General features: G+C 49.5%; 1 protein-coding gene across 4 annotated transcripts in view; it reads left to right on the forward strand.

Moving 5' to 3' along the window:
* Positions 1-26,880, forward strand: part of PAMR1 (peptidase domain containing associated with muscle regeneration 1) — a 163,711-nt gene that overhangs the window by 66,335 nt on the left and 70,496 nt on the right. The window contains exon 1 of one of the 4 annotated variants that reach the window (XM_053203309.1): positions 17,222-17,494. The exons of 1 other annotated variant lie outside the window; for it this stretch is intronic. In XM_053203309.1, coding sequence (XP_053059284.1) covers positions 17,422-17,494 — 73 coding nt within the window. In that variant the 5' untranslated portion in view covers positions 17,222-17,421. Of the gene's footprint in view, positions 1-17,221; positions 17,495-17,661; positions 18,383-26,880 lie in introns of those variants that run through there. 2 more of the 4 variants (XM_015074400.3, XM_053203308.1) reach the window with 2 other exon arrangements.

Consider the following 26,880-nt stretch of genomic DNA (forward strand, 5'->3'; position numbering starts at 1 on the left):
TACCTTGTCCTTCTACAAGGCTCTTTTCATTAGTTCTAAAACTAGGATCATGCTTATTTTCCAGACTGAGCATCTAGCCTGTAGGTTTGCTTCCAGACCCCCTACGTTAACCACAAGAAAGCACTTTCTTACGGTATGATCTTTTATTTCCTTACTAATTTGATTCGTACTTGTCAGCAAGTACACAGTTTTAAAAGTCACCAGCACCATTGTTTGTCACAGGTTTTCTTTGGAGATCAAGTCCTGCTTGTAGAATACATTTGGGGGAGAAGAGAATTCTGTTTTTATTTTTTAATTTAAAACATTTTTTTCTAATGTTTATTTATTTTTGAGACAGAGAGAGACAGAGCACAAATGGGGGAGGGCCAGAGAGAGAGGGAGACACAGAATCCGAAGCAGTCTCCAGGCTCTGAGCTGTCAGCACAGAGCCCGACGTGGGGCTCGAACTCACAGAGCGGGAGATCATGACCTGAGCCGGAGTCGGAAACTCAACCGACTGAACCACCCAGGCGCCCTGAGAATTCTCTGTTTTTAGCCAGTCTTGCAATTTGGCCCACTGGACAGGCCACTTGGAGCAGAGCATTTAGTCCTTTTCTCTTAGGACATGCACACTCAGCACGCACGGTCACACGCACATCTACTTACACTCTCCCTGACCACTCAAACTCACAAACTCACACAGTCTCCCACACACACTCATGTACTCACATACTCACATACGCCCATACCCACATATACACCCACCCACACGTACACACCCCACACCCACACACTCAGTTTTAGTCACACTCGCATGTGCTCACACACCCACGCTCACGCACAGTCTTACCCGCTCACACACACACACACACACATACACACACACACTCCTTTGATTTATTTGCTGGGATGATACAGTGGAAATTACAGAATCAGCGATATATACTTACGTGTGCATTTGGGGGCAGAGCGGGGATGTCTCGACTGAGCCTAAAATGGGATTCAAACATGCCTGTGGATGTGGTGGGGAGATTACCACGAGCTGATTTGCAGAAAGGCTCTCCCACCCCTCACTGGGAGGAAAAGGGGCTGGATGGGAGGACCCCACGTAGTCAGACGCTATGTCTGGGTCTTGTAGAAGGGAAGCTTGCAAGGAAAAGAACGAAGAACTGTTCGTACAATAGATCCTGTGACCCTTCGGGGCACAAGCAGGGCCTTTTGGAGGTCTAGGTGACCCCATGTAATTCTCAGTGGGGGAGGGGCCGATCACCTCCCTGCAGAGAGGACCAGAACTTGCTGGCCCCTGGAGGGGCCCGGCAGCTGTGGAAATAGTGGCAGGTGGCATCCTTGTGCGGACGTTGGCATTGAACTAGCAGCAGCCGCGGCTCAGAGGTGACGCTGTGTGCGCTCAGGGGGCTTGTGATGCAGGCAGCGTACATGAGTGGGGCGGGAGAAGGGAAAGGCCCAGCGGCTGCCACGGGAGGCGTGGTGTCTGTGGTCACCACTTGCCGTGTGAACCCCCGGGAGATACCTCCAGGGGCGCCAGGGTACGAGTGATCTCACGGGCCGATGTCCTTCCTCTGGGGTCCTATGGAACAAAGAGCCGGGGATGTGGCGAAACGGCTATAATCGGTAGCCTGTTCCCGGGCACAGAGCAGACAGACTTCAGAAACTCAAATCGTGCAGAATAAACCACCGAAGCTGGAGGCTAAAAGAGACCTAGAGGTCATGTAGTCCCACCCAGCCCTCACTAACCTATGAGGAAGCAGAGCCCGGAAGACAGGCACGTGGTCCAGGGGCGGACAGCTACGATGGAGATCTGGGTTCGAGCCTCATGGCGTCTTGTTGCCTGAGGGAGTGTGGGGAGCTTGGTTTATCACTGTTACTTCCTCAAGACTGTTGACGCTTAGAGGGGTGGGCTGATGCCAGAGGGCAAGCAGGCCCCTAGGTTGGGTGTCACGTGACTGGAGGGACAGAAGAAAGCCAGGACACTTGAAACATCTCCCCTGATGGCATGCCCTGGACTCAGGAATGCCCCCCCCCCCAAAGGTCATCCTTTGGTCTAAAGGCTTGTGCTTACTCGATGAAGCGGGCCCTGGCAGGCAGCTTGGGAGAAGGGTCAGAGAAGGGAGAGGAAGGTCTGCAGCAGCAGCAGAAATGGCAGGTCTGGGAGAGGCCAGGGAGGGGAGGTCCACGGAGACGCCCAGAAAGGCGACCAGATGCTAAAATGGCAACAGTGGGGTGGAAGTGGAAGACAGGGACCAAACGGGTCATTTCCGGTGCCCCTTCAGGCAGGACTCCCTGAGTTTCAAAGGGCCTGATATACATCAACCATGTGCTGAAAAATCCCCTTTGCCTAGATAAGTGATGTCCCAGTCCGGCCTCACGCTTAGGTTCCTGAGCCTTGTTCCGCTGCACATAGAGAGAGAGAGGAGAGGAGAGGAGGGGGAGGGGAGGGGAGGGAAGGAGAGGGGGAATCAAAAGGAGAGAAAGGGAGAAGAGAGATGGAGAGTGAGGGAGGAGGAGAGCAGAGGAAGGGGAGATATACAGAGAGACAGACACAGAGAAAGAGCAGGCATGAGCCATAAATTGCTTCCAGGGTGTAAGGAACCACAGACACCCACTTTCAAGACCTGTGGGGGCCACTGTTTCACAGCATCCAGCTGCCTGGCTGCGGGTGGGGCTCTCACCTGACTCCCATTAGAGCTCCTTGCCTCTGGAAACCGGCATGATTTATGGGTCCCTCTGGGCCCGTGGTCAGACAGCCACCCCTCACCCGTCGCGTCCTGGCTGACCCTGAGTTGCCCTTCTTGTTGCACGTGGTCTAGCAGGTGGATTTGAATTTCTAATGACTGCAGACACCACCTGTGTTTCCCTGAGGCGCTTGCCCTGGTGATGGAGACCAGACCCCGGCCTTACCCAGGAGGAAGAGCGCAGCGCAGGAAATATGAGAGGCAGACCTGTCGGAGGCATGAAATATCGCGGAAAGCGTGGACCCTGTTCGGTTTCATTAACTGTTTACATTTCCCCGGCTGCATTCCACTGGTCACCTGCCCAGAAACACAATTGGAAACACAAACCTTAAATGAGATCAGATTTTCCAATGAAATATGATAAGAAAAAACCAAAAAAAGGATCTGGAGCCAAATCACAGGTAAATGGGCCCAGTCCACCAGAGGGCCATTGTCGAGGAGCTCGGTGTAAATGCAGCCCCGGTCCAGTCTGACTTACGGTTATCCTGCGGCTCCCGGAGGCCTACTCTGAAGGAGAAGGGGTAAAGCAGGTTTGCAGAGCCCAAGGGAGGCACGTATGGACTTGGATTTATTGTGAATCCCCACCGGCTCCCTCCCAACCTCTTAACTTCTTTGGAGAATAGCGTGCTGCCCCTGATCACAACTCTGTTGCAGCGGATAGAAACTCAGGATTGAAAGTTTAAGTAAGATCCGTCGTCCGGCCAGCAGTGCAGAGGGAAGAGAAGACCTCGTTACAAGTCCTAAATTCTTCAAGATACGGCAGGATCCATGCTGTGCACCTCCAAGCTGCTGAGCAAAGAGCAGCCCCTTTGTTCTGGGAAGCGTGGTTTGAAAACCACCTCTGCCAGGTCCGGCTAAGTCTGTGGCGCCAGCCTTCAAGGGTCAGCAGTGCCCCGATGCTGCTGCTTAAAGGGGAAAAGTGGTCCCTGCTGAATACTTCATGACTCTCCTTTAGAGCCTATTGAGAGAACTTTTTCCTCTATCAGAAGGATAGAGGAAAAAGTCCTCCGTACTCCTCAAACTTACTCCTTACTCCTCAAACTGTAGTACATAGACCGGCATCATTGGGATTATTGGCATGATTTATGTCCTTGTTAGAAATGCAAATTCTCAGGTCCCTGTCCCACTCCTACCGGATCGGAATAGCCCCATATCAGGGGCTTAGGGTAAGGCCCCTCTGGACATCCAGAGGTGGCAGTAGTCAGGTTGGCTTTGGTAAGAAGCAGTCCAGGCTGTTGTGTTGTATAACCTTGGTCCCTGCTACAGTGGTCATTCTGTTGATGTGCCTATCCTGCCAGGCGTGGGTGGCTGATGACAAATACTGGTTAATGTCAACTGGCTGAGTCATTTTTGTCTGCGTGGATATTCCATGCCTATTCCATGCTGGATTCTTTCTTGTCCGCCATGATGACATTTTCTGGTCGTCTTTGCTGCCTGGCCACCCACATGCGTCTGTTCCAGACCTGCTTGGGTCCAGTCCTTTCCTCTCAGGCTCCTCATCAGCCAGAGAAGCCATTTGCCAGGGTCTGTGAGTCTATAAACGTTCTCACTTCAGGCTCCCTCTCCCATGCAAAGCAGATGACTAGGTGCGCCACTCAGAGCTCCCCGCAACGGGAAGATTTTCCCTCGGTTCCTTTGTTCAAGTCCACTCTGCAGTGACTCTGCTGTAGCCACCGTTCATTTTCAGCTCGTACTCACATTCCGAGATGTCCCATCTCTAAACTAAGCTTGGAGATTTTCTCCTTTAGCTATGTGAATTGGGAGCCCCCCAACCCTTAACCATCTGGCTCTAGGTCAAATACCTCATATCCCCCTGGTCTCGGCAACACGCTTGGATCTGTTCCTCCAAAAGCAAATGCTGTAGATCAAGTGGCCTTGGTCCAGAACCCCAGGGGCCTATGTTGTGATTCTCCCACTAGGGCTTGAGGTAAGACCTCTGCTGCGTGCGTTTGTTTGTTTTTGTTTTTCCAGCAGTGATACCTCCAACACCGGATGGCCTGCTAGATCATATGCTCCAAATGGCAGAGCTACTTGTACTGTGGCCCCTTCCTTGCTCCGGGCCCCATGCAAAGCTGGCTACCTTTCAGATTTCCTGGCCCACCGACTGGAGTAGTTTTGCTGGATGTGGAATGTGCCCCCTCTAGAGCCCAACCCAAAGAAGGCTGACAGACATTGTACTTCATTCCTGATGGTAGGGGATGAAAAATGCACCAATTTGTCTTTCACGTTGGACAGTATTTCTCAGCATGCCCCTGATCTCTGGACCCCTGAAAACTTTACTTTCGTAGGGCTTCTCTCCCACCATCTGAAGTGAGTTGCTTCACCCAGGCCTCCATTGTGCTAGCCTTCTCTTACTCTCTCTGCTCTGTCATGAATGTGATGGATCAGTGTGATAATTCTGCAGGATGTCCAGAGGGTCCAGACTTCTTCTGCCTATGTTGTGATAGCAAGAAATTAGCATAAACCTAGACGGTCCTAAAATGCATACTATTGTCCATTTCACGTGAATGTAAATTTTTTCTGATTCTCTTTTCTGATCGAGCTGGAAAAGAACTCATTGGCTGCATACCATTTACCCGAGTCTGTGTTCATCTGCTCTAGTAAAGATCCCATGATTATCAAGACAACCATTGTTGGAACTATTTCTTGGTTGAATGTGTAACAGTCTGTAGTCATTCTATAGGCTCCATCTGCTTCTTCAGGGACCTGACTGGTGAATTACTTTGAGATATGAAGATATGAAAAAGGTTGCTGCTACAGCATCATTAAGATCTTTAGGGCTGTTGCCAATCTCTACCGTCTCTCCCGGAATGTGATACGGTTTTTGATTCACTGTCTTGGGGAGGTGAAGGTAGTTTCAGAGGCTTTTACTCTGCTTTTCTATTATGATGGGCATGATCCCATGTTGGAGTTTCATGGCTGCATATGGCAATCCCAATTATATATTTGGAGACCAGGAAAACGATCACTGGATGGGTCCATGGACCTACTGGACCCACTGTGAGCTAGATTTTGGCCAGGATTCAATTTATTAACTTGTCTCCACATACCCCAGACAGATGGCAATGATGACATTTTGGGTCTCCAGGTATTGAGGTCATCTCAGACTGTGTCCAATAATCCTCAAAACGTATGGGTATTTCTCTTTCCTCAGTTCATAGCCATCTGAGTAAATGATCATATGTCTTATTAGAGAATGGTCAAGGGAATCATTACAGTATCTATTTGCCATGGTGTTACTGGTATACTTTCTTTTAGGGAACCATCTACCTCTGTAGCCAATAGGTTCTTGGGTTTGAAAACTGGCTCAGGGGGTGCCTGGGTGGCTCAGTCAATTGAACATCCAACTTTGGCTCAGGTCATGATCTCGCGGTTTGTGAGTTTGAGCCCTGCGTCGGGCTCTGTGCCGACAGCTGGGAGCCTGGAGCTTGCTTTGAATTCTGTGTCTCGCTCTCTCTCTGCCCCTCCCCTGCTCACACCGTATCTTTCTCTCAAAAATACACGTTTAAAAAAAAAAAAAGAACACTCGCTCAGGTCAAGAAATTGAGCAACATTCATGACTTCCTATTGGGGTGACCCTCAGCTTCCTGCTTATCCAGTCTTGCTTCTTTGATTGTGTATGATAAGTAGCACCCTCCTTATGTGCCTATTTTGTTCCTAGGGATACCGTGTTCTACTAACCATCTCCACAGCTTCTTGTGGGTCAGGCTGCCTTGGGTTCCTTTCTAATTTTATTGGCTGTGATGGTAATTTGAGGGCCCCCTCATTTCTGCCAATTAAACACCACCACCTGGACTCTGTTGCTTTGAGTCCTCCTCATTCTCACTGCTATTAATAAGTCAGGTTCTGTGACGTATTTCCAACAGTCAATCCTAGCCTGTAGAAGAAAACCACCACTGAATGTCTTAGTGATGCCAAGACCTGTCCCATCAGTACATCCCCGATGGCCTTGGGGAATAGTGTGTTCTCTTAGTCCTTCCACTGAACACAATCTCTGATGGGGCTTTTCTCCTCGTGTAATATATCTGATCCAATATGCCTCCTTTCCTGGGCCATTTAATCCCACTGTCTTCTATGGCATCTCAGGCATTACCACTTTGGTCAGTATGGGCTAATTTTTTCTCCAGGTTTCTAAGAGTAGCAACAGGTTTGCCCACACCCAAGGGTTCTTGCCAGGGCACTAAATCCCATAGCCTTGAAGAGTACTCCCAAGTAAGTGAACTGGTACTTATCTTTTCCTGTGTTCTGTACTCCTCCATGAGGGACCCTCGCAATCCAATCCAATGGGTACTTCTGTTGCTACAGGCTAACCAATTCTTACAGATCCACTGGGATTTGTCCTTTTGTTTCTTTATCAGACCCATCACTTCCTGAACTGGAATTTAAACCTAGCTATTGACCTGGCAGTGAGGACAGGTCTCGGGGCAAAGTCTTGAGGAAGACACCTGTTGTCTTGCAGTGGCCAGGCCTATGCTATATCTTCCCACAGAAGGGAGTTCTAGCCCTTCTAGGGACTACAGATCCATCCATCTCTGTAGGCCTGGAAGATTCAGGGGGAGTCAGTGGAACCTCAGTCTTTGGGAGCATCCATCTAGATGACTCAATCTTATGTTTAGGAGTTCACGTTTTTCTAGCCAGGGCCCTGATTTTAGCATAGTAGATCTGCTTTGATTAACCATCCAGCTCTCTTTGAAGCTTGGTGACAAAAAATATCAGAACCTGAGTTTGCTCCTCAGCTGTGTCCATTCTCCTGCAGGAGCTACCTAAGAGGACCATTGTCTTTCACGAATAATTTTTAAGTCTGTTAATTGCCCTTAGTTTCTCATGATCCCTCTGTAGGCATCCATTCAGCTTAGTAATCAGCTGTTTCCATTGTCCTTAAATGTGTTAATCCTCCATGATCAGAGGCCCGAATCATCATGTCAGCCAAGACTTTCCCCTCCCCCGGGATGTTCTTTTAAGTAACCACCTGTGAACTTTTTAGCAATTGGATTGTCATCCAGTTGTCATGCCAGGAAGTATCTCTGCCCCCAACACCATTTGGGATGGAGTCTTCTTTGCCAGCTGTGTGGTGAGTGAGGCGGAACCCACACCCGACCTTACCACCTCTTTTTTTTTTCGGTCATTCCTGGTACCAGTTGCGTTGGTGGGTTCTCTAAGAAACAGACACCAAGCAGAATTAGAAGTGTGAGACAAATTGTTGGTGGTGAGGCCTGTGAAAAATAAATGGGAGAGGGGAGCAGAGTAGGCAGGGAGTGCTCTGCTGGTCTGACACTAAAAGGCGAGGGGAAACAAAGGAAGATTGAGGAAGATACAGCTGACTTGGGTAGGGCCTGGATGAGAGCCTCAGACTGACACAGCTCTCAGGACTTTTTAGCCAGCCCAGTCAGGGCCCTAGTGTGAATATCACCTAAAGAGAACTCCTGCATTGGGTAGAAATGCCAGCTCCCGTACCCTCATGGACCAGAGGCCACCTGGGCATAGCACGGCCTCAATTCAAAGGCTAGAATTAGGGGCGGGTCCACACATACCCCCAAATTGTAGACAAGAATCAGTATGTGTATATTTTGCTAGGACCTATAGCTTGTCGCTAAATTCTCAAAGGATTTTCGATGCCCAGATGGTAATGTGATATTGTTATCAAGCTTCACTTGGTCATACCAACATTTTCTCCTGGTCTCTTTCATGCCCCCTCTTGTTAAAAGGGTTGGGCATGTGCTTGTGTACCTGCTACCCTGGCTTTCTCTGTGTTCCGCACACAGGCGAGGCTCATTCCCACCCAGGGCCTTGGCACTAGCTGCCCTCTCTGCCGGGCACGCCCTTGCCTCAGATGCTCCCATGGCACTTTCCTTCGGGCTCGAAGTGTCACCTTCTCAGGAAGGCTTGTCCTGATTCCTTCCGCAGTCACTCCGTGGCATACTTCTCTGCTTTGTTTCTAGCATGGCAACTCTCACCCTCTGATCTCCTTCGCTGCTTATATGCCTTTGCCCCATTGTGTGGAAGCTCCGTGAAGCAGGAATCATTCTGTCTTGCTCACCAAGCTGTCCCTGGTACCTAGAATGTGCCTGACACATAGGAGAGACTCCAAATGTTTCCCTAGACTGAAGAGTAAGTGCCTGCCTGCTCTGTCAGAAAATATTTTCCTATGTCCCCCTTTTGTATCTCCCTATTGCGCCTTCTTTATAGCACTATAAAATAGAGATCTACTTATCAACAATTCAAACACATCAAAATTTTTCAGAAAATAACAGGTACCTATGGGTTCTCCTCAAAAGATAAACCGATATTTACATTTTGCTCCCAATTGCTTCAGATTTGTCTTTCGCTTCCTTTGTATTTTAGCTACAATTGCATGCCCCGTGTTTTGTGACACCCTTCATTTTCAGTGATAACTGCTGTCTTGGAGGTAGCGTATGTCACTTCTGCATACGATTTAACCGTTTAATGATTTGCATTTGTATTCATAAACCGTATATGCTATTTTTACGTGTCCTGGGATTTTTATATAATGGCTCGCGTGCCGTGCAACAGCATTGTTGTTGAGCCACAGAATTAAGTAACACTGAAGCCGCCCTACCTGTGGACTTCTTGCTATACAGGGTCGTAAAATACCCTATTGTCTACGCCACGTGCATTGGGTTTGTTGTTCCGTGCTGCTGACAGCCTCTGCGCTGTGGGGGTCTCATTCCACAGACACTTCTCGCAGTGGCATCCTTAAGCTGGGGCTGGCTAGCAGTTTCCCTTTGGGTCACAAGTGTACCAGGGAGTCATCCTTGACTGCTGTCTCTCCGTTATTCTCCACGTACATCAGAATCACGGGCCCCATCTGGTTGACCTCCGCAGTGCCTCGCGCACCTCCCACTGGTGCAGGCAGAGTCAGAGGTACAAACCTGATCCAGTCCCTGGCCCTCAAACTGGTTCCCATTGCCCTTAGGATAAAGTTCATGGTTTTCATAGCCGGCCTGCATCTCTAGCCTCCTTATGACATGACCCTTCTCAGACCTTGTCCTCTCCTGTCCCTACCCTCTATTTTTCTTTAGATCTGAAGCTCAAAGGCACTTCCTCAGGGAAGCTTTTCTGACCCTCCGACAAGATTCCCCTCTGCCTCTGCCAGTTAACATGCTTCTAGAATGTTCCATTCTTACACATGCTGCTTTTCACATTTGCTCCACGTCTCATTGCTCTCGGGTCTGTAAATCCACAAGGTGAGGGACCACACAGGTTTTGTTCAGAGCCATATTCCAAGGATTTGAAATGATGACTGGCACATAGCAGACAGGCAATAAACTGAACTGAATAAGGGAGCAAATGCTTTTTATCTGGTTTGCTTCCTTCCATGGAAGAAGTCAACTTGCTTTACATACAAATCCTATTTATCCTAATGAACAATGTAGCAAGATTGAACCAGACAGTCAATGCACAGACCCGCCCCCCCTCCCCACCCAGGCTTTTTTCTGGGTTCTGTGACAAAGACTGTTTCCTTAACCAAACCCTTTTTTTTCTCTTTTACTAGACCTCACCCATGGGCCTTGTCCTCAAGAGCAAGAATCCCAGCTTAGTGAAAATCTCCCAACCTTGGTATCTGATCACCCAGGCCTACCTTCAGCAAGAATCCTGTCAAATTGGTTTAGCCAGAATATCCCCCTCTTATCCCTGAGTTTCCCCTTGATAATTTTCCATCCACTGATTTCTACCCTGTTCCTTGGCTATAAATCCCCACTTTTCCTTGTTGTATTCACAGTTAAGCCTGGTCTCTTCCGTCTACGGCAAAGCTCTATCGCAGTGGTCTCTTGAGTAAAGTCTTCCTTACTGTCTTTAACAAGCGTCAGAATACATTTTCCCCTAACGCTTGGATGGGGTCCATTCAGGTCGGGCCTCTCAACTTGTCTTCAAACAAATGCACCACCCCCTGTCCCGAGACCTCCAGCTGGAAGCAGAAATGTACAAGGCAATATATTTTTCAGACATGAATTTCTTTCAAATTAATATAGGAACATAACTGACGTCACTAGACCTGAGGAAAATGGTAGCTATTTAATTTCAGTTACATTTCTGAAGGGAGGGTCTTTTGAAAACTCTTAAGATCAGATGTCCACACATAGTTATAATAATAGTCACCACTAATTGAGCTACCGTTATGTTAGCCAGCCTCATTTGAATCTTCTCACCAAAATTATAAGGTAGCTATAACCTCCTTTTTTATAGATGAGCAAACCGAGGCTCAGAGAGACCAGTGAACTAGCCCAACTTCAGCTAGCCAGTAGGTGGTAGAACCTTGATCCATACTGGGGTCTGCTGACTACAGTGCCTTTTTGGTGCCAGGGTACCCTGGTGCCTTCCCTTGGAGTTATTCATTCTGCTTTTGTCCCCTTCCCCCCTCAAAATAGCTCAACTGCACAGAACTGTGGAGCTAGCCACTTGGACCGTGGTCAGAATTTTTGCCAGTATATTCTGTATAAAGCTTTGCAGTTCAGTTGCATAGCAGACAACATTTTTTTTAAAGTGGCTTATAAATACACACGTCGAAGTCAAGAACAGGTTTCCCCAAGTGGTTCAGGAGCCCTTCAACTATGAAGGAGGGAAGCTGCCTGGCTTTCGGCAATTTGCATGAAGAATGACATAAAGCAGGAAGAATGTGGCCAGAGAAAGCACCACGCACCTACCCCCTAGCCTGGCTCCCAGTGGAAAGGGAGCAGAGCTGTGCCAGACCTGGAGGCAGAACATTATTGCTCATTGTGTAGGTGAACAGCCGGGATTCATTAGGGCTGGAGGCTTCCATGGTGGGCAGGTTCTAGCAGGCTCCGGTGGGAGGGCCCTTTGTCTTTCCCACAGACCTACCCCTCTCCGTCTTGGGCCCTGGTTGACTTGAACTTTGCGTTTCGTGCGGCGGAGGAAAACCAAACGTAATTACCCCGTTAGTCTGCTATGTTTCTCTCGGGTTTGCAGACCGTTCTACCCTAGCCGTCTTTCCTCTGGCTTTCCCACCGCGTGGTGGCTGCTGGGTGCTGATCCCAAGGTACAGCTTGGAGACCGGGGGAGCTGTTGGCATTCATTCACAAGGCAGCCTTCTCAGGGGTTTCTTCCTGTGTATTCACATGCAACCAGCCTCCCTGGTGGCACTGAAAAAGGTACAGGTTTTGCTAGAGTGCCTCATCCTTTCACGTGAATATTAGTGGGTATTGTGACTTGTAATTAAATGGGTGGCTTGACTCCTTCTACTACAGCCCATTATTGATTTCTGAGCGCTGATTATAAGTTGATAATTCTTAATTCCAGGCGTCACTCCCTGCTTCCCAGCCTGGCAACTTGCCTTTTTTCACCCACGCCTTTTTGGCGATTTACTTCTGCCAGAAGTGGGTGTCGAAGATAAGGGCAGAAGGGGGAGATAACGGCAATAAAAATAGCTAACATTTACTGCATGCTTGGTGTATTTTAGGCACTGTGCCGAGCACTTTACTTCAACCTTCTGGGGGCAGATATTATTCGTCCCATTTAACAGATGACGAATCTAAGGCCATCACAGCTGAGAGAACCTGCCCAGGTGTACATGGGATAGTAAGTGCTCCAGCCAGACTCAACGGTAGCCAGTGATCCAAGGCAAGTGCTTTTAAGGCAGAAATCAGGGAAAAGCTAGGGGGAAGGCTGGTCCTTCAAATATCCACCGTGTAGTTTGTAGCCTAGACTCAACAATTGTACACATAAAACCACTTTCCCCAAACCCAACAAATATTTCCTCAACTTTTCAGTGTCAGCTTTTGAATATCAGTGATTCTGAAATGAGTTGGAAGTTTGTAGATCCTCTTGAGGCTTTGAAGAAGGCTATGGCTCCCTCTTACTCCAAACTGCATGCAAAATTTTGCATATAATTTGGGGAGGTTTGAAGGCCCTCCAAAAACCTCCTCCCAAGAGAGCCCATGGGATCCAGGTTAAGAAGCCCTGATTTAGGACAGTACTGAACTCTATTGCTATGAAAAGTTGAGTTGACCATAATGGGAAGAGAGGAAATTAAACTTGTGTAGGAAAATCGAAATTTGTGTAGGGCTGTACAGCCTCAGGCAAACCACTGAGCTTTTCTGTATCATAGTCCTGGCTTCCCTCTCCCTCTATGAGCCCAGGTTTATCGTGAAGTTCAACAAGGAAATATTGGATCATGCATGGCTTTGAGTTCCCCACAGAAATGTGTCCTGCTTCTTTCTGAGAATTCCTTTCCAGACTCTGTAGCCGTGGGAAATCTGCAAACCCAAATAAGACAACAAATTAGCAGGGAGCAATTACTACTGTGGGCATTCCAGGAAGAGCAGTGAGGGCCCGTTTCCAGGTTTCTAAGCCTGGAGGAGCAAAGACCTGGCACTAGGGACTCCTTTAGGTTCATCACCTGGAGTCCTGCCCTGTTGGGGTATAGTTGCTGTAGGGGTGAGGCTGCTGGGTTATCAACCCAGGGAGGTTGAATGTGTGTGTGTGGCAGGGGCGGGGGTGGGGGGGCGGCGGCTGGAGATGCAGGATCATGGAAGAAGGAAGTGCTACTGTCAGCTGGTAGTAAGAACAGACTCTTGAGAGGCTCTAACACCTACCATTATTTGGAAACTAAGTCACCTCCTCCCCAGTCCCATCATCGAAGGACTGGGGCTGGTTGACCAGACATAAAGTGAACCTCCCCTCTTCTCACCTCCGCCTTCCACCCCTTAGATATGCTGCTCTTTGGTATTTCCCACCTTTTTAAGGCTTTTTTTTTTTTTGGTGCTTTTTTAAAAATAATTTTTTAATGTTTATTTATTTTTGAGAGCGAGAGGAAGGGCATGAGTGGGGGAGGGCAGAGAGAGACGGAGACGCAGAATCCGAAGCAGGCTCCAGGCTCTGAGCTCTCAGCACAGAGCCCCATGCGGGGCCTGAACCCAGGAGCCACAAGATCATGACCTGAGCTAAAGTCAGACGCTTAACTGACTGAGTTACCCAGGTGCCCCGGTGCTTGTTTTAATCACATTTCACCTGGACAGGGAAGTTGAGGGTGAGGAAGAAGGTCCATACCATAGGATTTCCTTGGTGTTAGACTCAGGCCCATAATGCAGATAATGATTACTATTTAAAAACATTTTTATTTTAGTCTTTATTTTTGAGAGAGAGGGAGACAGAGTGAGTGCGAGCAGGGGAAGAACAGAGGGAGAGGGAGACACAGAATCCGAAGCAGGCGGCAGGCTCTGAGCTGTCAGCACAAAGCCTGACGGGGGCTCGAACTCATGAACCGTGTGATCATGAGCTAAGCTGAAGTCAGACGCTTAACCAACAGAGCCACCCAGGCGTCCCAATGATTACTATTCATTGAGCATTTAGTATGAGGTAGGCACTGTGCTAAGGGCCTTATATACCCAGTCTCCCTAAATTCTCCCGTCTACAAAGTTTGATGATTATTTCCATTCTACAGATGAGAAGACTGAGATTCAAAGAGTCAGTTAGCTTGGTTTAGGTCATTGTATTAGGAAAAAAAACCCCAAACCCCTGCCCTTCCTTCTTCTGGGTGTGTCCTCTACTCTTGGACCACTACCATACTCATTTTGGACACTTCTGATACCAGGTATGTGTGGGTTTTCCCCGCACCACGCAAGTCTGCAACACCAGCTGGGTGTTCTATAAGTTTACTCAATCCTGACACTGCCTGGGGGGAGTGCCACATCCCACAGGTCAAGGGCTCAGTCTCATGAGACTGTCCCCCACTTCAGACATCAACCGCCAGTACTAGGTCCCCAAGTTACCCACAACCCCTGTCCCACTTGGCTGCAAATCTGGAGCGTCCCGTGACTTCCTCCTCATTGGATTCAATTGCTTGCTTGAGGGGCTCACAGAGCTCAGGGAAGCCCTTACATTTACCAGTTTATTAAAGGGTATGACGAAGGATACAAATGAAGAGATACGTACGGGAGGTCTGGGAGGGTCCCAAGTCAGGAGCTTGGAGTTGAGGTATATCATCCCCCCATGGAGTTGGGGTATATCATCCCCCCATGGAGTTGGGGTGTATCATCCCCCCATGGAGTTGGGGTGGATCATCCCCCCATGGAGTTGGGGTGGATCATCCCCCCATGGAGTTGGGGTATATCATCCTACTGGTACATGGTTGTGTTCCCCAAGCTGGAAGCCCTCCAAACCTCGTACCATTGGGATTTTTCCGGAAGCTTTGTCATTTTAGGCATGACGGGCCATTAAGTCCATTTTCACCCCTTTTCCCTTCTCAAGAGAATAGGGGGTGGGACTGAAAATTCCAAGCTTTCAGTCATGGCTTGATCTTTCTAGTGACCAGCCCTATCCTGGAGCCCAGCCAGAGTTGCCTCATTAGGACCAAAGATGTTCGTATCACCCAGGAGACGCAAGGGTGTCAGCGCTCTGTGCCAGGAGCTCGGGGCAAAGACCAGCATGTATTTTGTGTGATCTCACAGACATAGAGTCAGAAAGTGGTGAATCAAGGTTTTGAACACAGGGCTCTGACTGCCCAGTTCCTGTTCACGGTTACTTCCCTGCAATAGGCCCCAGGAGCAGGGCTGGGATTTAGGAGTTTCTCTCTGAGAGGAGTGCCTGGGCCAGGCCCCTGCCTATCCAGTCTAGCCTGAGCCCTGGGGGCTCTCCCTTCCCTAAGTTTTACCCATCCTTCTTTCCTTCCACTCCATTGCTTACTGTTTACTCCAAGTCTGTCAACAGTCTCAGATATGCTCCCAATGCCAGCCTTGGCCTCCTCCTTCCCTCGGTCTGGATGCCAAGGTGGCTTTTCTTCCTAGAAATTTGCTTCGGGCTCAGCACCCCTGCTCCTAAACCGCCAGAGCCCCTCATTCGCTCCAGAATAAAATCCAAACACCCTAATGACTTGCTTCCTCTTTTCCTGCTCTCTGCCCCATCCACGTGACACACATTGTCTATCCTCCTGAGTTGGCTTTTGTTCTGGTACTGATATTGTTTATCCAAACCGTTAAAGATGTATTTTAATGGTACACATTGCCATGGATCCTTTGGGGACAAGAATAAATATAAAGTTGTACTATACACAGGCAAATACTGATTATTTCCCGGTGGCCCCGGTCAAATTTAGTCCTTCCTCCTAGAAAGGCCTCCCCACGCCCCTGCCTGGGTTGACATCCTCCCTGTCTCCCAGGCTCCAGGCGAAGCTTCCCCGGTTCAGGTAAACCTCCTGCTGCCCTGGGCCTGAATGATCACTCACTTCTCCCAACATGGGTTCTTCATGTGAGAGTGCAAACTGGGACCAGGCATGGCCTGAAGCCCCAACACTTCCCTGAGTTAGACCTGGCTGTGAATCCTGCCCTGCTGCTTCCGGCTGAGTGACCTTGAGCACGTCACTTCCTCTCAGAGGCTTGGGTTTCTGCGTGCGTGCTGTGTGGACAGGACCGTCTGTTGCACACGCACACAGTGCCTGCGGCACTTTAGCGCCATATTCACAGCATCCTAGGGAGTGGTAGAGCCCGACGGCTACGACTGCTGCCTTTGGACCTGGGTTCAAACCCTGGCTGTGCCACTTACCCACAGCGTGGCCTTGGATGAGCTGTTGAATGCTCATCCACTCAGTTTGCCTCCCTGTAAAGCGGAGACGATAGGTTAATTACGAGGAATGAATGAGTTGATACGTGTAAGGTACTTAGATCCCTGGCACAGAGAGATTGATGTTAAAAATCAGCTATTGTCTAGGGGCACCGGGGTGGCTCAGTCGGTTGGGCGTCCGACTTCAGCTCAGGTCATGATCTCATGGTCCATGAGTTCGAGCCCCGCGTCGGGCTCTGTGCTGACAGCTCGGAGCCTGGAGCCTGCTTCCGATCCTGTGTCTGTCTCTCTCTCTCTCTCTGACCTTCCCCCATTCATGCTCTGTCTCTCTGTGTCTCAAAAATGAATAAACGTTAAAAAAAATTAAAAAAAAATCAGCTATTGTCTAATAAGCGTTCTTTGTCCTCATTTGAGATGTCATTTGCTATTCCTGTGTCTAGACTGCTGCTCTCACAACGGAGGCGGCAGGGTCCTCTGTGTTCTTTTATCCCTGAGCCTACTTCCTTGCCTGGCACACACTTTATGCTCCTGAACACTCCATGATTGGGCATCAGAGGAAGATGCCTGTGATGCAAAGGATAAGGTTTTCAAATTGTGATCACCTGGAGGAGCTGCAGAGGGGGAAGCAGAACTCGGGGATAGAGGTGGGTGGGGGGGAGGGTTGTCTCCCTTTCTCCCCGGTCAAGGCCACGTTCTTAGACTGAGTCTGTAGTCCTGGCAGAGTTCCTGTGGGATGGTGGTGGGGTGGGGGTGGGGTTTCGGGCCTCACCTGAGCTGCCCCACCATCCCGCCTACCTTTACCCCCATCGGGGGTGCTACCAGCTCTCCCCCAGCATCACCCCCCCACCCCTGCCCCCGCGGCTCCAACCCGGCTCTGGGCATTCAGCCTGACTCAGGCTGGCCTCCTGCCCCGGGCGTCCCTCGGCGTGACCACACCTCCCGGGCCCCGCAAGGGTTAAGGCAGCGGAGAGGAGAGGTTTGGGCTGACGTCGCTCTGGCTGAAGGTGGTTCCCCTCGGACGAGGATGGGAGAGCCTGGCGAGCTGAAACCCGAGCTCCCGCTCAGCTGGGGCTTGGGGAGGTCCCTGTAAGAGCCGCCTGCCCCAGCCTCCCTTCGGTCCCTCCCCAGCAGTCACTCTGGCACCGGCGCGGGAACGATGGAGCTGGGCTGCTGGACGCAGTTGGGGCTCACTTTCCTGCAGCTCCTTCTCATCTCATCCTTGCCTAGAGGTACTGTGAGTAGCGTTCAGGGCCCCCCAGGGGCACTTCCCTCCTGGGTATGGAAGGGACCCCCCCCTGCCCCTCGGGGGGGGGAGCCCCGAGAGGTGGTGGTGCTAGGTGGGGGGCTGGGGGGAGCAGAGGCAGCACTGATGTAATTTGGGGGGCTTGGCTGCTGGTGCTGGAGCGTCTGTCCTCCCTGAGAATGGGGCACCGTTTTATCATCCCAACTGGTGGGACTGGACTGCCTCAGGAAAGGGTACCAGCTCCAGTGCATTTTCCTAGTTTTCATTTTATCTTCGTAAAGCACAGAAGTACCTCCGGGAATCTATCCGGTCTGATTCACCCCCTCTGACTAGCAAGAGGGAGAAGTTTCCCCTGGAAAGAGCCCCCCCGGAGGTGAAGCGGGAAGGAGAAAAACGAACCAAGAGCAAGGCTCGCAGCAAGGGTGTTCCTCCTGGTGGATGTAGCTTGCTGAAATCCTGCAGTCCCAGCCTTCAGAACAGAGCCCCAGCCTGGGAGATTCACCCACTCAGCATATATACACTTCCTTCCCATAAGAATGAGAAAGAAGAGAAAAAAAAAAAAACAAAAAAAAACAACAAGCAAAAAACGGCCGGGGTTAAAAGTGCAGAATCGTTTCTGGGGACACACAGTGTTTGTTTGGAAAGAGCTTTGGCTTCTGTGTTTTTCACTATCATTTTCTGAGCCGCAAACCCCGTGTCAAATGGGCTCCCGGGACAACTGAGGCTGAAATGTGACCCAGAGCTCCTGTGGGGCCTCTTGACCCCGGGAGGGAATGGCAGGCTTGTCTTGTAACAGCTCGCTGGCAGGCAGAGAAGCAGGGACTTCTGGGTGCATCTGTCCTTACCTGGCTCGAGCGGGGCCAGGAGTCAGGAGGTAGGTGAGACGTGCTGAGGGAAGGGCAGGCTGACGTGTGCAGATGTGACAAAACAGGGCAGCTTGGGGAGGAGCAGGGAGTGTGTGAGCATTTGCTACTCGCCTTCTGTGCTGGTTACCTGTCACCTTGCTGGTTACTTGTCACCTGTGTTCTACTTAAGAGGTGGGCGCCCCGTTGCTGCAGGTAGCTGGCAAGTGTCCGGGAATGAATCAGGGTTCAGTGGGGGTGCTGAGGGCCTAAAGTCAATAGCCTGCTGTATAGATAGGGGACTCGACCATAGGCACGTCCCTTCATGATGAACAAAAAGCCAGGACACATGAAAAACCAACCAACCATTTTGGTCAGAACTTTCCACCTGTAGCCTGCCGGCCCCAGGTGAAATCTTCCTTGGCGCTCTGCTCTCAAGCGGGGGTGTTTCATTGGAGTGTTGCCTCAGTGGCACCTGGGGACAATAAATATTGAAGGAAGAAGGAGCCCACGAGGGGCCTGATAGTCCATACACACAAGTGCTCGCCCAGGAGTAAGTCACCAACTTTCATTAGGATTCCTCCCTGTTCGTCTCTGCCTTTTGGTGGCCCTAGCCCAACTCCATCGGGGGGTTCCTTCCCAGAGCACCAGGGCTCCGAGGACTAGTTCCTCGTGGCTACATCAACCCTCCCCTGCTTCCTTTTTTGTAACACAGCAGGTAAGATGGCTCAAACCCACGCCAGTTAAAAAACAAAGGTCAGCTGCCCCTCTCTTCTTGCCCGGGATCTGGAAAACAAAACCCATTTACTCCTGACCCGAGAATCTCTTTTACCTTTGGCTACGGAAAAGCTTCGGGAAGGGTGCCTGGCAGTCATGCTGTTGACGGAACCCCGTAGCACCCTCCAGCAGCCTCACGTGCCTAGTGAGGCTATTTTGGTGGTTGAACGTCCACCGTCAGAGGGGAGAGGGAGGAACAGAGTGGAGAAGGGAAATAATTCCTCAAAGAGTAAGTGAGTCCACTCCCGGCTGGAATGCTGAATCTGGCCCCGTCTAGAAGAGCCTGGAAGCAGATTTCCTCTAATTGCTTTTCTAAAACGAGCGTTTGATGAACTGTCAACATCCACTGGATGTTGTGCGGATGGCACAGGAGGTGGTTGTGGCTCATCGACACGGGACACATGCTGCGGGGTGAGAATGCAAACATTAGGCCAAGTGACAACCCAACATAAACAGCATGTGGGGGAGAAACCCGACTCCAGTGACTCCACCAGACAGCAGTGGCTTTGCCAGCAGGATTCTGCCTAAGAGGAAAAACTCATGTAAAATATGTGACTCTTGGGAACGAAACCTTAATATGGATAATTTTGCAAGTGTTGCTTCCAAAAGACATTAGCTTGCGGAGAACGAACGTAGAGGCAACCGGGGAAGATAATTTGGAGCCCAGATATCCAGTGGGCAGGAGCAACCAGCCGAGAAAGGGAATGTGGAAAGAGAGCAAGGGGAAAGGAGTGGCAAGAAACATGAGATGTTGGTTTATGATGGGATGTGTTAGCAAACTCCAAGGAGAGAGCTTTGGAAATTGGGCCATCTTGGCTGGGGTGGATTCTCGTGGGGACCACGAAGACAGTGTTCCCCTGATCGATAACTAAGAGCTGTGGCTTCTCCACCGGGAAAATAATTTGATGGTGGGGTCATGGACTTTTGGAGCTGGGAGCGACTTTGGAGATCACTTAGTTTTGAGCACCTTAATTTCCGACGGCAACGTGATGAAACATCTGTGGACCTTTATGTCGTGCCCAGTCTTTGAGCCAAATTCCGTGCGTGCATGAATTCTCAGGCCACCCTAATAAGGTAGGGGCTGTTATTATCCTTATTTCACAAACGGGGTTTAGAGAGGTTCTGTGACCTGTTCAAGGATGCACTGGCCTGGTTTCTCAAAAAAAAAAAAAAAAAAACACCTAAACGTTTGACCCAGCAATTCCATTTCTGGGTGTATGCGCAAAAGAAATGAAAGCGGGGACTCGAACAGGTATTTGTATACCAGTGTCCGTCACAGCCTTATTTCCAATAGCCAAAAGGTGGAAACAACCCCAGATGTCCATCCATGGACAAAGTGTGGTATCTATACCCACTGGAATACCATTCAGCCTTGAAAAGGAACAAAGCGCTGACACTGACTATAGCAGGGCTGAATTTTGAAGACATTACATGCTAAGTGGAAGAAGCCAGACACAAAGGAAAAATAAATACTGTGTGGTTTTACTCATAGAAGGTGCACAGAGCAGGGAGATCCAGGAGGGGCTCGGGGAGAGGGGAGGAGAGTTGGGCGAGTTCACGTTTAGTGGGCGTGGAGTTTCACTGTGAGATCATGAAAAAGTTCTGGAGATGAATAGTGGTGTTGTTTGCACGAGCCACTGAACGGAACACTGAAAAGTGACTGAAATGGTAAATTTTGCATTGCTTAAAGTTTGCTGCAATCATGATGAAAAAGACAAAGAATGCACAGGCAGATGAGTGGAGCCTCGGGTGAGCTCAGACCGTCTAATTCCTGAGCTCAAACTCGCCTGGTACCTGGGTGACTTAAATTCCCGCATCTAACGGGTGGATCGATTATGCTGACGTACGTCTCCGCTTGGCAGGGCTTCAGGACCCGTGTGGTAGGAGAGAGTCCTTGCTAGCCCCAGTTTCGGTGGCACTGGTCGCCTGCGGCAAAGAGGGAGACTCGTAGAGCTGAAGGTCTGGCAGTCTTTGGGTCGAAATGCCTGCAAAAGTATTTAGGTAGGATTTGAAGGTAGGTTGGTCCTCTCTAAGGCCAGACACCCCACCTTTTCAACCTACGTGTATGTTCCTGGCTACTTCCTACTGGCAAGAGAGATTTTGACTGCGTTCCTGAGAGGGGCGGGGCGGAAAGGGAGAGTGAAAGCCAGAAGGCAGAGCGCTTGGTGCTGGTTGGGGAGAAACACATGAGAGGATTGAGTAGCTTGACAGGACTCTTTATTTTATTTTATTTTATTTTATTTTATTTTATTTTATTTTACTTTATTTTATTTTATTTTTAATGTTTTTATGTATTTTTGAGACAGAGCACGAGCAGTGGGGGGGGGGGGGGGGGGGAGGGGATGGGAGGGAGGGGAGAGGGAGACACAGAATGCAAAACAGGCTCCAGGCTCTGAGCTGTTAGCACAGAGCCCGACGCGGGGCTCAAACTCATGGACCGTGAGATCATGACCTGAGCCGAAGTAGGATGCTCAACCGACTGAGCCACCCAGGTGCCCCTTGACAGGACTTCGAAAAGAAGGAATGTGAATAGAAACTTGTGGGTTTTGTAGAACATGTAGAACCTCTGTGACCACCAACACTTCAGTAAAATGTTTTAGTCCCTTGAGCTCTCAAGAGTGAGCTTTTGATGGAAACAGAGGATGAAGCTGGGTAGTATGTCTGGGTCAATAAGCTGGGGACAAAGCACCTTTGGACATGGGAGCCCAAAGGCAGAAGTGGCTTAAAGCATGTGAGTCTCTCAGAAATACCCAGAAGTCTTAGGGAAGGCTTTGGAATACCACTGGCATGGACTGAGGGTTTGATTTAAACTTACCTACATCTGAGTTACACTGGCTAGACAGAAATGGCTGAGATAATGGTGTCTGGGGGGATCTAGTGACTGGCCTTAAGTCAGAAATTATTCCCACCTGTCCCACTAGGGGCGGCCAATCCCCATGCAAGAGAGACGTCTCTACCTGCCTCCCCTGAGACCAGCTCTAGAAGCTGCGATTGATTTGTTGTATGTGTGGATTGGGAGAAGTGCCATTTCAGTGATAAATGAGGGAAGTTGGTGCCCCGTTTCCCCCCAAATGTGGGAGGACCTGTCACCCTCACTCTGGGATATCTGAAAGTCACAAGAGCCCAGCTCCCTCCCCTCTTTTTTTTTTTTTTTTTTTTTTAATTTGAGAGAAGAGGGAAATGCAGTGTTTACATTTTCCAGTTCCTGAATTCCAGGGTAAAGGGGCCAGAGGCCAGCTGGAGCTTTGAAAGCTACCAGATCAGTGGCAAAACGTCTACCAGCTTCCAAGCCTGGTCTGTGTTTAAGGAATTCTGCTTGTCAGCCATCTTAAGATCTGGGCTGAGGCATTAGGTTGACAGTGAAATGTGTAGGAAAAAACAAACCTTGTACCTATAAGCAAAACTACTCAAGGAAGGCAGAGAATTAGAGTTGGTATTGTACTCTTTAGTCAATGGGATCTTCCACTGCTCCTGGCTCAGCTCCACTCCTTTCATTTTTCTGGGGTACAGTTATCTGTGAGACAAACCCAGAACCCGTGTGGTTGACAGCAGAGTGGGTAGGGGTTGTACCTCAAACCCTTCACCCTTGATGATGGAAGCACCAAATAGCCTCCCATCCTCTCATGTATAAGGGACCTGACCGTAAGTTTGGCCACCCAGATAATTAATGGCGTTTGTGGTAAATACCAGGCTCTGTCCTATGTGCCTTACGTTTAATTTATTTAATGACACATGGAGGAACTTAGGTAGGGAGTACTCGCCCTGGCCACATGGCTGGACATCCATGTTGGAGCCCAGACAGTCTGGCTCCGTAACACACACTGAAGCCCTCCATGACACTGACTATGGTAGGTAGATGTGCTGGCTGTATTTTGGCTGACTCATAAAAGAACATGGTGTCAGTAAAGAAATCTGGTTATCCCTTGGGCACTGAAAGTGCTCAGAATGGCAGAAGTGAGGCCGTATACTCACCACTGCGGAGACAGAGGATGCGGGAGGAGGGAGAGAGGCATCAAAAGCCCCCGTGGGCCCATGTGGGATCTGGGACTGGGGGGGAGCCGTTCCCTGAAGGAAACTGAGGCACTGAGCAGAGACCCAAAACTTTAACCAGTTGCTGGGAGCGCTGTCCACAAGATCATGTGTCTTATTCTGAACCAGCATAGAAAGTGAGACTTTCTTTGTCTCGTGGTCAACTTTTATCATTGGAATCACGTGTCTGTTCGCAAAGGGATAGAGTTAAGGATGAGCCGTGTTTCATGTCCAGCCCTGATACTATGTAGCCTATCTCCTTTATGGATTTATTCTGTCAAGATCATCAGTGTGTAAACCCTTAACGCTTTGCAATGGGAGAAGCAGGACTGGAATAAATAAAGGCAAGCATTTTTTCCCCTTCTTTTTTGGCATAACGCAGTTGATGGATATAGCAGGGGATGGAGACACCATCCCCTTCCAGTAAAATTAAGATGGGCTTTAACCAATTCATTTCAACCATGAATAAGGATCTACTGTCTACCAGACAGTAACGTGGAACAGTTAAGAGAAGTGCCCCCATCGTCTGGGCAGCAAATGAAGACACCTATTTCTGTCACCCTTCTGCCTCTGGAGCTGGGGAAATGCCTTTATTCCTGCGGTGTGGGTGTCTGTGTCACCACCCTCCCTGAGGTTCTGGCCGTTTCAGAGGGCTGCGTTAGTGGTTTGGCAGTGAGTCTCCGTGTGAGTAGAAGTCTGGTCAGTGGGTTTGGTGATTGGAAAACCGGGGCTGCCGCCAGAACAGAGTGAGGAACACATTCAGGCAACGTTAGCTCATGGGGAGACAAGGCAGTTGTCCTCATAAGCTGAATCCAAGATTGGTTTAAAAAAAGTTTTTTCAGCCAGTTGAATGGAAAACCACTAAATGGAGGGGATGTTGACCCAGTTTGCTTCAAGTCAAATGAATCACTTGAAGACTGAGGAGCTGAAGGGTCAGTGTTTTTCAGAGCCCCCTCCCCACTTCCTTCATAGGATTCCTTGGCATGTGATCAGTGAATCGCCCCCATGCTGGGATCTTCCCTCCGGATCAGCACTGAAGGTGGAGAGTACCTGAGGTGTCCCAGGACACGTTGCCTGAGTTTAGCTTCTAGCTGGTCACTTCTACTCCCATACTTTGCCACATCCCCTTGGCTCACCTGGTTGTGAACAGAAGCGGGGGTTTGGGTGCCAGTAAAGAATGTTTGTTGCAGGATTTCTTGGTCTGGCTTTCTGCCTCCCAGTGGGTGGTTGGCTGCCTGCTTCTACGTGGTGCTCAGCCTTCCTTCTGTGCAAGCCCGGCTCCCCTGGCCAACCTACTGGTGGAACAGAACAAGCGAGCATCCCTAGTCTTTGTAGAAATGAGATACACACTGCAGTTAACAAAACTATTCACAGTAATAGACCCAATGGATTCCTCATACTGCACCATCGAGACTCCCGTGTGACAGCAAGAGCTGTTTCTAACCTCACTCTTTGTCAGAACTAATCTTTCCCTGGGAATCACATGTGCTTCACGTGTCCACATTCAGGTATTTATTCAGCAAACTTGATCACGCACCTACCCCGGGGCCAGGCGCGATCCTAGGTACTTGGGGATGTCATGATGAACAAGACAGAGTTCTTTTCCTTAAGGGACTTGAACAATCTATCGAAAGAGCTGTTGGTCCAGTCTGACATTTTTCCAAAGTGGGTTTCATGGCATTCTAATGCTGGAAGATATTCAGCAAAAATAAACAAACAAAACCGAGGGCGTTATGATGAAAAATGTCTGGGGAATGTGGAGATTAACTGTGCACAAAGCATTTATAGACACTGCTAAGCCCTGCAATAAAGAAAGCAGTGATTAGCATTTTATAAGGTTAAGCACAGAATGTCTTTTCACACAATACCTTATACTACCAGTGGAGTTACTGCTCCTTAGAATATAGTTTGGCAAACTACTCCCTTGCCCATAAGGAACGCAACGCTGAAGAATACCTCACCGTTATGGAGGATAAGGGAAGAAGGGAATTTGAAAGTCTGTAAAACAGGGGCTTCTCATTAGCCTTCTGCTGAGGGCAGGGCAGGAAGTCTGATGTCCTAGTCACTTACCACTCCCTGAGAGAGTGAAAGAGCCATGGATTTGGCCCCGTTCATGTTGAGAAACATCCTTGCCAGCATTGACCTGCATGGTTCATTGAGAAAACTCATTTCTCATAGTCAGGTTGCCTACAGTAATGCAGTCGGTCTGGGATCATTGGACAAACTGAATCTGATTAACAGGTGCCCACGGTGACACAGCAGTTCTGGGGAGTGATGGAGCTGTGGCTTGACTCCCCAACTAGACTGTATCCTTGACTGTCACCAAGTCTCCCCTTCACAAGGATGCTACTTGAGCATCCTTCGAATCCCTGGAGGCACTGAGTCCCAGGACTGTTCATCACCAGTTACCCTCTCTTCTCCACTCCTCCTTCCCCCACCCTGCACACCCGGAGGCTTGTCTCCAATCCCTTGTTATTTACCCTGGTGCTTGCCAGCTCGGGAATAGCCCAGTCACCGTGACCGAGATTTACACACCCTGAAGTGGTCTGAGCTGTTTACACTGGGGCTGTATCCCAAAGAGACAGCACGTGAGTTTGAGCTGCTCATCAACCCGCTGTTTGCTGCTTCTGGGAACTTCTTTGTTCCTGCCTTTGCTAAATATTGTTCTTGTTGTCATGCAACACGGCTTCTCTCTTGGCCCTAGCATTGCCTGCCCCTTCTCTCTGCCCTGACTTGTTTCAGATTGGATAACTGCGGTGGCAATGGGTAAGGGAGAAGACCTGTTGTTCCCTTAAGGGGTATCTTGCCAGAGTAGACTCAAGTCATCCATGACCTCAGCAAAGATCCAGCCTTTACTTGCCATAATTCTGGAATTCACCTTTGATGTAGGTATCTTGGTATGGATGTGTCCAAGTTTGAATACACACGTACACAGAAGAGTAGAGATGTGGATGTGTGTTTGTATGAATATGTGTATACACGGGGTGTAGAGTATTACGGTTTAAAGGATGGGGCAGGGTTTGAGTCCTGGCTCTGTTGTTCGTGGCTGCTTTTCTCTGGCAAGTTACTTAACCTTTTTCTTGTGGCCTTACCACCTTCCAACCTGTAGACTGAGGACTGTAGTGTATTATGGGTTTATTGCAGGTGTTAAATGAGAATCTACTTACAGTAGATTAGTGAAACGCCTCGCAAAACAGGAGTGCTCAGGAAGTTACAGCCGTCTCCTTCGCTCCCTTCTACTGTACTTCCCACCAGCACACATTTCACAGGGTATCGAGAGGAAACACTGGCGGTTCTGTGTGTAGTAGGGTGGGAGTTACAAGGTCCCCTTGAGGCCCTCTTTGCCTCAGTCCACAGTCCTATCCTCTTTCCCTGTGGCTCTGTCAGAAAAAAAATCCCCTAAAGATTCACCGTAAGTTTCTCTCTTTGAGCCTTGCTACCTTCCCTTGGTTTTAGCATGCATCCACCTTACAACCTTAGAGGAAATGCCCTTCCGCACAGTGCCTTAGTTTCTCTGTGTTTGCACCAGGACGAATGGTAGTTTCTTGCAGGGGCTGAGAGGGCATTGTTTTTCAGCGCAGGTGATTCTGGATCCATAATGTTGGTGTCCCAAACAGGAGATGCTCCTGACCCCCTGTTGCGATTCGAAGGTGGAGCCAGGCAGGAAGCCTCAGGCAAAAAGAAGTTCCCCTTCTCTTGTTCTAGCCCGCAGAGCTGGGGGAGG

The sequence above is a fragment of the Acinonyx jubatus genome, chromosome D1 (genome assembly GCF_027475565.1).
Source record: "Acinonyx jubatus isolate Ajub_Pintada_27869175 chromosome D1, VMU_Ajub_asm_v1.0, whole genome shotgun sequence".
In the NCBI taxonomy this organism is placed as follows: Eukaryota; Metazoa; Chordata; class Mammalia; order Carnivora; family Felidae; genus Acinonyx; species Acinonyx jubatus.